Raw genomic sequence first — 12,008 nt, forward strand, 5'->3', positions numbered from 1 at the left:
CAAAGCACCATGATGTCAAGTGCGGCAGTCGAATATTTGCTATTGGCACATTATAAGCCATAATGCAATTTACGCATCGAATGAATGAAACGCCATCCTCCGAAAAAGGGTTCATGGAAGAATGTATATTTTCCGGACCATCTCACTATACCCCATGTCACTGACTAAGACCATTCGAATGGGTCGTGTGTGAACACATCTTTCCCTTTATGCTAACAAGAAAAATACCACATTTTATTTATCTCTCTCCCTCCCTCTCTCCCTCTCATTTCAACACATACTTCGTCGGCTACCCTCCAGACTAAACCTATATACCGACCAAGTTCAGACCTGGTTACGTGCGCTGGGGAAATAAACTGGAGGGGGTGGAGAGAGCGCGCGAGACTGCAATATCATTTGTGAATCGCTCTCACAGTGCCGCAGATAGGGGCTGCAAACGCACGCGGCGCTTATGCAGGTGAGAAAGGGACGCTTGGATTGAGAATTGCGGGACACTATGAAGATTCTCTCGTAGGAATTTCACAATATCTACATCGGAATTACAATTGTCCGTGTTTGTTTCATTTTTGTTATTCCCGCGTGGTCAGAGGTTTTGTGCTGGGGAGTTTATTTTTTATTTATTCCTCTCCCTATTGCCTGTAACTGTGTGAACTATAAAACACAGACTGCTTGTTATAAGTGAGTGGAGGTAAATGAATCAGAGCGCTCGGATTCTGCTTGGATAGGCAACTGGACACACAATCACTGCTTCTCCACTGCTTCAAGGTAAGAGGACGAGACCCTCCGTAAAGTAGGCTACTGTATCACCACAACTTGGGAATCTGTGTGGGCATTCCATTGCCACTACTCCGTATTGGACATATCTTCGGACGGGGAAATTAGGATTTTGACCATTTACATCATTTCTATATCAATCTGGGAAGATTTTTTTGTAACTGAAAAGACTTGGACTGATTTTAAATTTCAATTAAATAAGATAGCGTTTCTCTTTACGCGCATAAAATATTCGGATTCCTAATGAATTCATGGCATATGATATGACCGGACTGGACGGACTGTTTCGATTGTGTTTTGCCCAGTTTTTATTGAAAGAAGGAAAGAAACATTAATTCGGTGGAAAAGGGGGAGAGGAGAGCCCGTCCACTTGCTCTTATTCAGTGCAGTCGAAGCGGTGTGGGAAGACGTCCGGAGGAGGAAGTCTCACACCTACTGAAATGGAGGACTACAAATAATCCGAGAACGAAAATTATTGTTTTCCAAACAGTATACCAGCAAGTAAACGACATCCCCATTTGATTCAAGGCTTTAAAATCCATTCATTACATTGCGGGGAACAATGAGGACTACTGGCGCAGTGGACTATTTATGCTACAGTATACTCATCCTGCAGCTGCTGAATCAGCCTGCTGCTAAGCAAGTGCTCCGATATCGCTTGGCTGAGGAGGGACCCGCGGATGTCAGAGTAGGGAACGTAGCCGTGGACCTCGGAATCGTTGCCGGGTCTGGCGAGGTGACATTTACCCTCGAGTCCGGATCTGATTTTTTCAAAATAGATAATATAACAGGCGAGCTGACCACCAATGAACGGCGGATAGACCGTGAAAAATTACAGCAGTGTCAAATGATATTTGATGAAAACGAGTGTTTCATAGATTTTGAAGTGTCAGTAATTGGACCGGCGCAGAGCTGGGTTGACCTGTTCGAGGGGAAAGTCATTATTTTAGATATAAATGATAACACCCCGTCTTTCCCATCTCCCGTGCTGACCCTATCGGTGGAGGAGAACAGGCCGATTGGCACTCTCTATCTCCTACCCACGGCCACCGACAGAGATTTCGGTAGGAACGGAATTGAGAGATATGAGCTTATTCAAGACAGCGGGGAGAGCTCCAGGCGCCTGGGCTCAAGCTCAGGTGGTCGCGGAGCTGACAGGAGATTCGACGAGGGGGCAGGCAGGAGCAGCGTCTTTGAACTGCAAGTTGCTGACACAACCGACGGGGAGAAGCAGCCGCAGCTCATCATTAAAGGGGCACTGGACAGGGAGCAGAGGGACTCTTATGAGCTCACCCTGCGTGTTAGGGATGGGGGCGACCCCCCACGCTCTTCCCAGGCCATCCTGAGGGTGATGATCACTGATGTGAATGACAACAGCCCCCGCTTTGAGAAGGCTGTGTATGAAGCTGACCTGCCGGAGAACAGCTCCCCTGGTGCCCCCATTCTGCAGCTGAAAGCAGCTGACGCAGACGTTGGGGTGAACGGTCAGATTGAGTACGTATTCGGCGCTGCCACAGAGTCAGTCCGTAGGCTATTGAGGCTGGATGAGAGCTCTGGGTGGCTGAGCGTGCTCCATCGTATTGACCGCGAGGAGGTGAGCCAACTGCGCTTCACTGTGATGGCGAGGGACCGAGGCCAGCCGCCCAAAATGGACAAGGCCACCGTGGTTCTCAACATCAAGGATGAGAACGACAACGTGCCAGCTATCGAGATTCGTAAGATCGGACGCATCTTCCTGAAGGATGGAGTGGCCAACGTGGCTGAGGATGTAGTGGTGGACACGCCTATAGCTTTGGTCCAGGTGTCAGACCGCGACCAGGGGGAGAACGGTATCGTGACCTGCACCGTGGTGGGTGACGTGCCCTTCCAGCTCAAACCGGCCAGTGAGATTGAGGGTGAGATGAATAAGAAGAAATACTTCCTCCATACGTCAGCGCCGCTGGACTACGAGGCCACACAGGAGTACAACGTGGTCATCGTGGCGGTGGACTCAGGAAGCCCTAGCCTGGCCAGTAATAACTCGCTCATCGTAAAGGTGGGCGACTTCAACGACAACCCACCCATCTTTAGCCAGAACGTGGTGGAGGTGTCCTTTCCAGAAAACAATGCCCCCGGCGAGAGGGTGACCACTGTACAGGCCATAGATGCTGATAGTGGCAAGAACGCGGAAATCGCCTACTCCCTCGACTCCTCTGTGAATGGGATATTCTCCATTAATGCCGACAACGGTGACATCAGAGTAAACACCATTCTGGACAGAGAACAAACAGAGAGGTACCAGTTCAAAGTAATAGCTAAAGATAAGGGCATGCCCATACTCCAGGGGTCAGCCACTGTGGTAGTCTTAGTGGCTGATAAGAATGACAATGAGCCTAAATTCATGCAGGATGTGTTCACCTTCTACGTCAAAGAGAACCTTACACCCAACAGCCCTGTTGGCATGGTGACCGTCATTGACGCCGACAAAGGCCAGAACGCAGAAATGAGCCTCTTCATCGAGGAAGAGGAGGAGATCTTCTCCATTGAGAACGACACAGGAACCATTTTCTCCACCATGTCGTTTGACCGCGAGCAGAAAACCACCTACACGTTCCGGGTCAAGGCTGTGGACAGCGGAGACCCACCCAGATCAGCTACTGCCACCGTGTCACTCTTCGTGATGGACGAGAATGACAACCCGCCGACCGTTACCTTCCCCATCAATAGCTCATACACCCTCCTACCCCCCTCCAGCAATGTTAGGACTGTAGTACGAACTGTCATGGCCACCGATACCGACACAGGGATCAACGCTGACCTAAACTACAGTATCGTCGGGGGCAACCCTTTCAAACTGTTTGAGATCGACGGGGGAAGTGGGGTCATCTCACTGGTGGGGAAACTGGAGCAGAAACACTATGGCCTCCACAGACTGGTGGTTCAGGTGAACGACAGTGGCCAGCCCTCGCAGAGCACCACCACCATGGTGCACGTCTATGTCAACGAGACCCTCTCCAACTCCACCATCGTTGAGGCCCAGGTGGCTAAGAGCCTGGGCACTCCGCTCAATACCAACATCGCCGGTGACCCCAACTACGACCTGGGCAAGCAGCGGCTGAGCATTGTCATCGGCGTGGTGTCGGGCATCATGACGGTAATCCTCATCATCCTCATCGTGGTCATGGCTCGCTACTGCCGCCCCAAGAACAAGAATGGCTACGAGGCGGGCAAGAAGGACCACGAGGACTTCTTCACCCCTCAGCAGCATGACAAGGGCAAGAAGCCCAAGAAGAACAAGAAGAACAAACAGCCGTTGTACAGCAGCATTGTCACCGTCGAGGCCTCCAAGCCCAACGGCCAGCGCTACGACGGCGTCAATGAGAAGCTGACCGACAGCCCCGGGATGGGCAGGTACCGCTCCGTTAACGGAGGGCCCGGAAGCCCGGATTTGGCCCGGCACTACAAGTCCAGCTCGCCACTGCCCACGGTCCAGCTCCACCCCCAGTCGCCCACGGCCGGGAAAAAGCATCAGGCTGTTCAGGACCTGCCCCCTGCCAACACCTTCGTTGGCACCGGAGATAACATTTCCCTTGGATCTGACCACTGCTCCGAGTACAGCAGTCAAACCATCAACAAGTACAACAAACAGGTAAGAACATATTGACTCAATATTTATATATATATATTTTTTTCTCCACCATTCTATTTTCAAATGTCTCTCATGTTTCTCCCTCTCTTAGTGTTATCTCCAGCGTAATGCCTCCTGACAGGGCTAGTCTCAGTAGTCATGTTTCTTTCATGGTGCTAATGTGTGTCAAGTTAGCTGTATTGATCTGTCGGGGTTTGGAGTGCCATTCCGCATGTAATATTGAAAATGAAACGAGGACATGCGTAGCCTACCCCAGGATATCATTTTCATCCACCTAAGCATATCCAGCTCTTTTGCCCTCTCTTTTAACTGAGCAGGTACTGTGAGGCGGTTTAGTTTGTCCGGGGTGTCACATTTGCTGATCTGTACACATGTGTGTTTTGAGTGTTGTAGACAGCTTGCATAAGGGTCTGGTTTGCAGTTATTCTATCGCAGCGGAACATGTGGCAGGGTAGCTAGGACACCCCTCTGCTAGTTCAAGTCTCTCCCCGCCCTTATTGTAACACGGCTAACTACTTCTTCTTATTATTAGAGGAAAAAGCAAGGATAAAAAGAAGGTGTTGTGAAAATGAGGCACAGGAGTGGCTTTGTAAAGGAATGTTATCCGTGGTATCGTGTTTTACTCGGCTTATTCAACTTGACTAGGAACATCTGGGCAGGAGGTCACATTTAACATTCCTGGGCACTGGTGTGTCTGTATCAATTCACTGACCCAGCAGTGAAATCAGGCTTCCCTAAATCTCTCCCTCCTGCTCTCTCTTTTACTCTCTCTGTCCCTTCTGTAGGCTAGACTCATCTAACTCTTCATCCCTCTTTCCATCCCCACCTCTGTTTCCCTCTCTTCTTCTCTCCTCTCATTGACTCCGTTAGTGCCATCATTTGTAATGTGAAAATTCCTCCGTGACGGCAAGCACAACAGGGTCATTCATGTTCTAGGGGACTGTGGGAATTAATCAATTTGACATTATTGTTCTTTTTCAAATGTTTTCAACCAGGGGAGCCAAGAGGGGCGAAGCAAGGTTAATATATTATGAAGTCGGTTCCCTTTCATTTGCTTTTGCCAGGAAGATACCACTTGTTCCTTGTTTCATATGTTTTCTATGGCAGTCTAATGCATTATTGATGGTTTTCTTACATGGGGCAAGCAGCAAACTCCTCTGTTTTTTTGGTCTGTCTCTCTCATTCTCGTTCTCCCCTCATCCTCTGTTTTTTTGGTCTGTCTCTCTCGTTCTCGTTCTCCCCTCATCCTCTGTTTTTCTTGTCTTTCATTCTCTCTGTTTTATTCCCTTATCATTCCTGTCTCTTTTTTACGCACACACACATGCACACACACGCACGCACGCACGCACGCACGCACACACACACACACACACACACACACACACACACACACACACACACACACACACACACACACACACACACACTCTCTCTCTCTCTCTCACAGTATCTGCCTCTGCATCTCTCCCTCCAAAGCCTCCTCATCTCCCAACCCATCTCTCGCTCCTCTCCTCTATCTCTCAGCCCCTCTCTCCTCTCCTCTATCTCTCAGCCCCTCTCTCCTCTCCTCTATCTCTCAGCCCCTCTCTCCTCTCCTCTCTCTCAGCCCCTCTCTCCTCTCCTCTATCTCTCAGCCCCTCTCTCCTCTCCTCTATCTCTCAGCCCCTCTCTCCTCTCCTCTATCTCTCAGCCCCTCTCTCCTCTCCTCTCCTCTCCTCTATCTCTCAGCCCCTCTCTCCTCTCCTCTCCTCTCCTCTATCTCTCAGCCCCTCTCTCCTCTCCTCTATCTCTCAGCCCCTCTCTCCTCTCCTCTATCTCTCAGCCCCTCTCTCCTCTCCTCTATCTCTCAGCCCCTCTCTCCTCTCCTCTATCTCTCAGCCCCTCTCTCCTCTCCTCTATCTCTCAGCCCCTCTCTCCTCTCCTCTATCTCTCAGCCCCTCTCTCCTCTCCTCTCTCTCAGCCCCTCTCTCCTCTCCTCTATCTCTCAGCCCCTCTCTCCTCTCCTCTCTCTCAGCCCCTCTCTCCTCTCCTCTATCTCTCAGCCCCTCTCTCCTCTCCTCTCCTCTATCTCTCAGCCCCTCTCTCCTCTCCTCTATCTCTCAGCCCCTCTCTCCTCTCCTCTATCTCTCAGCCCCTCTCTCCTCTCCTCTATCTCTCAGCCCCTCTCTCCTCTCCTCTATCTCTCAGCCCCTCTCTCCTCTCCTCTCTCTCAGCCCCTCTCTCCTCTCCTCTATCTCTCAGCCCCTCTCTCCTCTCCTCTCTCTCAGCCCCTCTCTCCTCTCCTCTATCTCTCAGCCCCTCTCTCCTCTCCTCTCCTCTATCTCTCAGCCCCTCTCTCCTCTCCTCTATCTCTCAGCCCCTCTCTCCTCTCCTCTATCTCTCAGCCCCTCTCTCCTCTCCTCTATCTCTCAGCCCCTCTCTCCTCTCCTCTATCTCTCAGCCCCTCTCTCCTCTCCTCTATCTCTCAGCCCCTCTCTCCTCTCCTCTCTCTCAGCCCCTCTCTCCTCTCCTCTATCTCTCAGCCCCTCTCTCCTCTCCTCTCTCTCAGCCCCTCTCTCCTCTCCTCTATCTCTCAGCCCCTCTCTCCTCTCCTCTATCTCTCAGCCCCTCTCTCCTCTCCTCCAAATCAAATGCTCTCAAATGTCTTTGCTCTTTTTTCCCCCGCCTGTCTTTTTTTCTTGCAGTCTTTTCTTTTTAATCTCCTCTTCCTCTACTCCATTTCCCTCTCCCTCCTCCTCTTCCTCTACTCCATTTCCCTCTCCCTCCTGCTATTCCCCTCTCATTTCCCGCTCTCCATCTCTCCCTCCCTTTCACTCTCCTTTACTCTCTCTTTTCTGCTACTGTCTCTAACAGCTTTCTAAAGTGCTGTATTCAGTGGGTTGTTTCTTAGAGTGTGAGGAGTGCTGTTGCTTACGGATGTCTCATCCATAATTAACAGGCCACTCTATTCGCTGCCACTGCGGCACAGCCATGTATTGTATGTTGCTAGCTGTGCTGCTTCACTTTTATGTAATGATTTATTAAATCTTTTATGTGCACGCTCGCTGCAGCGGTTTTTTTATAGACAAGTCCATTTGTTTGAAGATTCTGATACAGACACAAAACACACCGGGGTGTTGAGGGTTCACAGACGCTCTCCTCGCCACCGGAATGTGCAATTATCCCTTCTTAAACCTTCCTTCACTTTTTCCGTTCTCCGTCACGGTTGTTGTGAATGTAACTCCCACTGGCTAATGCAATATAAGTGTTTGCCTGGTCTCTATGGTTTATAGAATGTTGTCAGTAGCAATGGGTTTCCATGGCCGAGAAGCTGCACACAAGCCTAAGATCACCATGCGCAATGCCAAGCGTCAGCTGGAGTGGTGCAAAGCTCACCTACCATTGGACTCTGAAGCAGCAGAGTGATGAATTACACTTCACCATCTGGCAGTCCAACGGACAAATCTGGGTTTGGTGGATGCCAGGAGAACGCTACCTGCCCGAATGCGTAGTGCCAACTGTACAATTTGGTAGAGGAGGAATAATGGCCTGGGGCGGTTTTTCATGGTTCGTACTTGGCCCCTTAGTTCCATTGAAGGGAAATCTTAACTCTACAGTATACAATGACATTCTAGACGATTCTGTGCTTCCGAATCTGTGGCAAAAGTTTCCAGGTTCAGCATTTACAATCCCCCTCCGCCACAAAGCGAGGACCATACAGAAATGGTTTGTTGAGATTGGTGTGGAAGAACTTGACCGGCCTGCACAGATCACTGACCTTAACCCCATCAAACACCTCTTGGCTGAATTGAAGCATGTTCCCCGCAGCAATGTTCCAACATCTAGTGGAAAGCCTTCCCAGAACAGTTATAGTAGCAAAGGGGGGACCAACTCCATATTAATGCCCATGATTTTGTAATGAGATGTTCGACGAGCAAGTGTCCACATACTTTTGTCCTTGTAGTGCATATAATATCTCTAACACGTTGTTACATTACCCGCTTACTTGTCAAACGTTCACTGTTGATACTTTCAGTTGAGGTGGAGGGGAACTGATTTAACGGCTACACATACAGTCCCCCGAGGTTAAGTTAATTGCCGGGAATGGCCCTTGGCGTAGTTATGTGCCTCAATTATGGCATCAAGTGGTCATGTCTTTATTAAGATCACAGAGTAGTCTCTCTCTCTCTCTAGTTTCATGCTCTTGCTGTTTAGGGCCACCACAGCTAAACACGCTGGTGTTTAGGTAAACCCCCCCCCCCCCCAAGCACAAGAATTCTCATTAGCTGGGAATAGAGTTAAACATACACGTAGAATGACTAGATTATATTTCTATGGAATTAAACATAGACGTAGAATGACTAGATTATATTTCTATGGAATTAAACATAGACGTAGAATGACTAGATTATATTTCTATGGAAATAAACATAGACGTAGAATGACTAGATTATATTTCTATGGAATTAAACATAGACGTAGAATGACTAGATTATATTTCTATGGAATTAAACATAGACGTAGAATGACTAGATTATATTTCTATGGAAATAAACATAGACGTAGAATGACTAGATTATATTTCTATGGAATTAAACATAGACGTAGAATGACTAGATTATATTTCTATGGAAATAAACATAGACGTAGAATGACTAGATTATATTTCTATGGAAATAAACATAGACGTAGAATGACTAGATTATATTTCTATGGAAATAAACATAGACGTAGAATGACTCAATTATATTTCTATGGAATTAAACATAGACGTAGAATGACTAGATTATATTTCTATGGAAATAAACATAGACGTAGAATGACTAGATTATATTTCTATGGAATTAAACATAGACGTAGAATGACTCAATTATATTTCTATGGAATTAAACATAGACGTAGAATGACTAGATTATATTTCTATGGAATTAAACATAGACGTAGAATGACTAGATTATATTTCTATGGAATTAAACATAGACGTAGAATGACTAGATTATATTTCTATGGAAATAAACATAGACGTAGAATGACTAGATTATATTTCTATGGAAATAAACATAGACGTAGAATGACTAGATTATATTTCTATGGAAATAAACATAGACGTAGAATGACTCAATTATATTTCTATGGAAATAAACATAGATGTAGAATGACTAGATTATATTTCTATGGAATGAAACATAGACGGTGAATGACTAGATGATTATATCTATGGAATTAAACATGGCTTCTTTTTTCACAAGTTTGTCTTGTTGTCACTGTTGTTGCTATGGTTTTGCATGCAGAGCTGATGGGAGGTTGGATTAGGTATAAAGTGTCATGTCTGATTGTCGAGAATTGCACAGCAGATCACATTGTATCGTGACTGCTAGAGACGGGATAATCCCCAATGTCAAATTGATCACATTAGATTTGGAAATTTCTATTCAAACAAATCAGATTTCACCCCCGTTTATTGAATTTACAGTGGCAGGAAATCCTAAATGTAATCTATGATATTTACGGCTAAATGAGGTTGAAACCTTTTGATGGTCTCTCTCACTCACAAACACACACTGCCTTATTTTCTCTCTTTCTCTCTCTTTCCCTCTACTTTCTCTTCTCTCTTTCTCTCTCTTTCCCTCTACTTTCTCTTCTCTCTTTCTCTCTCTTTCCCTCTACTTTCTCTTCTCTCTTGCTCTCTCCACCTCTCTCTTTATCTTTCTCTCACTCTCCCCTTAGAAAATCGAAAAAGACACAAGAAAGAGAGCCCTGTTTGTGGTAGACAGAATGGTCTACTGTTTCACAGGCAAGGTAGATGGGGGAGGTAGAGTAGAGTCCCATTGACTGTGAGTCTCTTCTGCGGTATCAGGTTCCTCCTAGGTCTCCTTCCAGCTCATCCTTCGCCTACCTAATCTCACAATAACCAGCGCACAGGCAGCAGCCGGCTCAGGCTCAGTCTCCAAGCAGGTAACCAGGCAACCGGCTGAGTTTAGCGGGCGAGGCGAAGCCTCCTCTTTTACTCATTAGTCATTAAGCCAGGCGAGCGCAGAGCGAGAAGTCAGCGTGTCACTGAGCAGCTGTCGAGAGTTAGAGCAGGAGGGTGATGTACCTGACATTTCAGCCCCTCCTGGAGGTCCACAGATTGGATCCGGGACTTTCTTTTTGTTCTCTTTCTTCCTTTTGTAGGCCTACTGCGACATTGTTCTCAGTTGTCATATTTCCCTCGCTAAGTCCCTGTGTTGAACAGGGCTTCAGTTGATGATCGTCATACTCTCAAGTATCAAATGCCTAAAGCAAAACTATTGTCCAAGATAAGATATAAAAGAGAATAGCTCACCTGTCTTATGCAAAGAAACAATGTTTACTGAGCAGGGATTTTTAACTGGGTCATTTAATAGAAGGATATTCCTATCCAGGTGGTATTATCTCTTCTAAACAATAGAGACCTGAGGTAGGTTGTAATCATATCCCTTTGCCTCCCCTCAGGGCATGTATAAAGCTCAGATCACTGGGTCAGCTGAGGCTGCCTCCCAGGTAAGGGTTGGTGCAACATGACTGGACTTGGCCCTGTTTCCCCCTCCGCCCTCTTCTCCCTCAGCTCAGTTCTCTTAGCACAGCTGTTGCTCCTATCATACCCTCCCTCTCCCTTCCGTCCCCTTCCGTCCCCTCCCGTCCCCTCCCGTCCCCTCCCTTACGACCCCTCCCTCCCATCCCCTCATGTCCCCTCCCCTCCTTTCCCCTCCCATCCCCTCATGTCCCCTCCCATCCCCTCCCATCCCCTCATGTCCCCTCCCATCCCCTCCTATCCCCTCCTATCCCCTCCTGTCCCCTCCCCCCTGTCCCCTCCCATCCCCTGCTGTCCCCTCCCCTCCTGTCCCCTCCCATCCCCTCATGTCCCCTCCCCTCCTGTCCCCTCCCATCCCCTGCTTTCCCTTCCCCTCCTGTCCCCTCCCATCCCCTCCTGTCCCCTCCCCTCCTGTCCTCTGACCTATCAAGCCCCAGCTTACCTCATTTACATAGGACCCATGTTCCCTTCTCACCACAGTATCTCAAACAAACAACATCGCCATGCAAATAGGGGTCATTCTGTCTGTGTTCGCTGGCCACACACACACACAGGAAGTGACAAGCTTTTTGTTCTCTCGGTCCGGCGAGATCACAAAACCAATATGGAAAACCCTCCATTTGCCTGGAGGCTAATTTGTTTCAACCAAAAAAAACTACTGTAGCTACTTAAACACTTTTGAGAAGCCACAGTTGACCTCCATTTGTTTTGCTGCCCCCCCCCCCCCCCACCCTACTCTGTGATCCTTAATTGTTGCTATCTACTACCTATATCTAAATGAACAGCCGCAACACAGGCAACCTATGTCTAGTGCAAACGTATGTTTCTTTGTCCTTCATCGCCATAGTAACCATGTGGTACACTGTTACCTCTGTGTGTATTTTAGTGTCACAACTCAGCGTTGTCCTTCCAGTTGGTTTTGATCTGTGTCAAATGGGTAGAGGGAAGCCCACAGTTTTGGCCAGGTTGACTCTCCTGTGGACGCTGGTACGGGGTCGACTGAGAGACAAGACTCGAGGCTTGACCGAAGAGAAAACATTGGAAAACAACCTGTGTCCCCGTACATTGACTCTG

General features: G+C 48.0%; 1 protein-coding gene across 4 annotated transcripts in view; it reads left to right on the top strand.

The window, feature by feature from the left end:
- Nucleotides 1–332: 332 nt before the first annotated feature.
- LOC110500755 (protocadherin-7) overlaps nt 333–12,008 on the top strand; it is a 212,064-nt gene continuing 200,388 nt past the window's right edge. For all 4 annotated transcript variants that reach the window (XM_090213322.1, XM_036958265.2, XM_036958267.2 and 1 more), the window contains exon 1: nt 333–4,402. In XM_090213322.1, the coding sequence (XP_090069448.1) occupies nt 1,337–4,402 (3,066 nt within the window). In that variant the 5' untranslated portion in view covers nt 333–1,336. The remainder of the gene's footprint in view (nt 4,403–12,008) is intronic.

This window comes from Oncorhynchus mykiss, chromosome 21, assembly GCF_057628025.1.
Source record: "Oncorhynchus mykiss isolate SJ-2025 chromosome 21, ASM5762802v1, whole genome shotgun sequence".
In the NCBI taxonomy this organism is placed as follows: domain Eukaryota; kingdom Metazoa; phylum Chordata; class Actinopteri; order Salmoniformes; family Salmonidae; genus Oncorhynchus; species Oncorhynchus mykiss.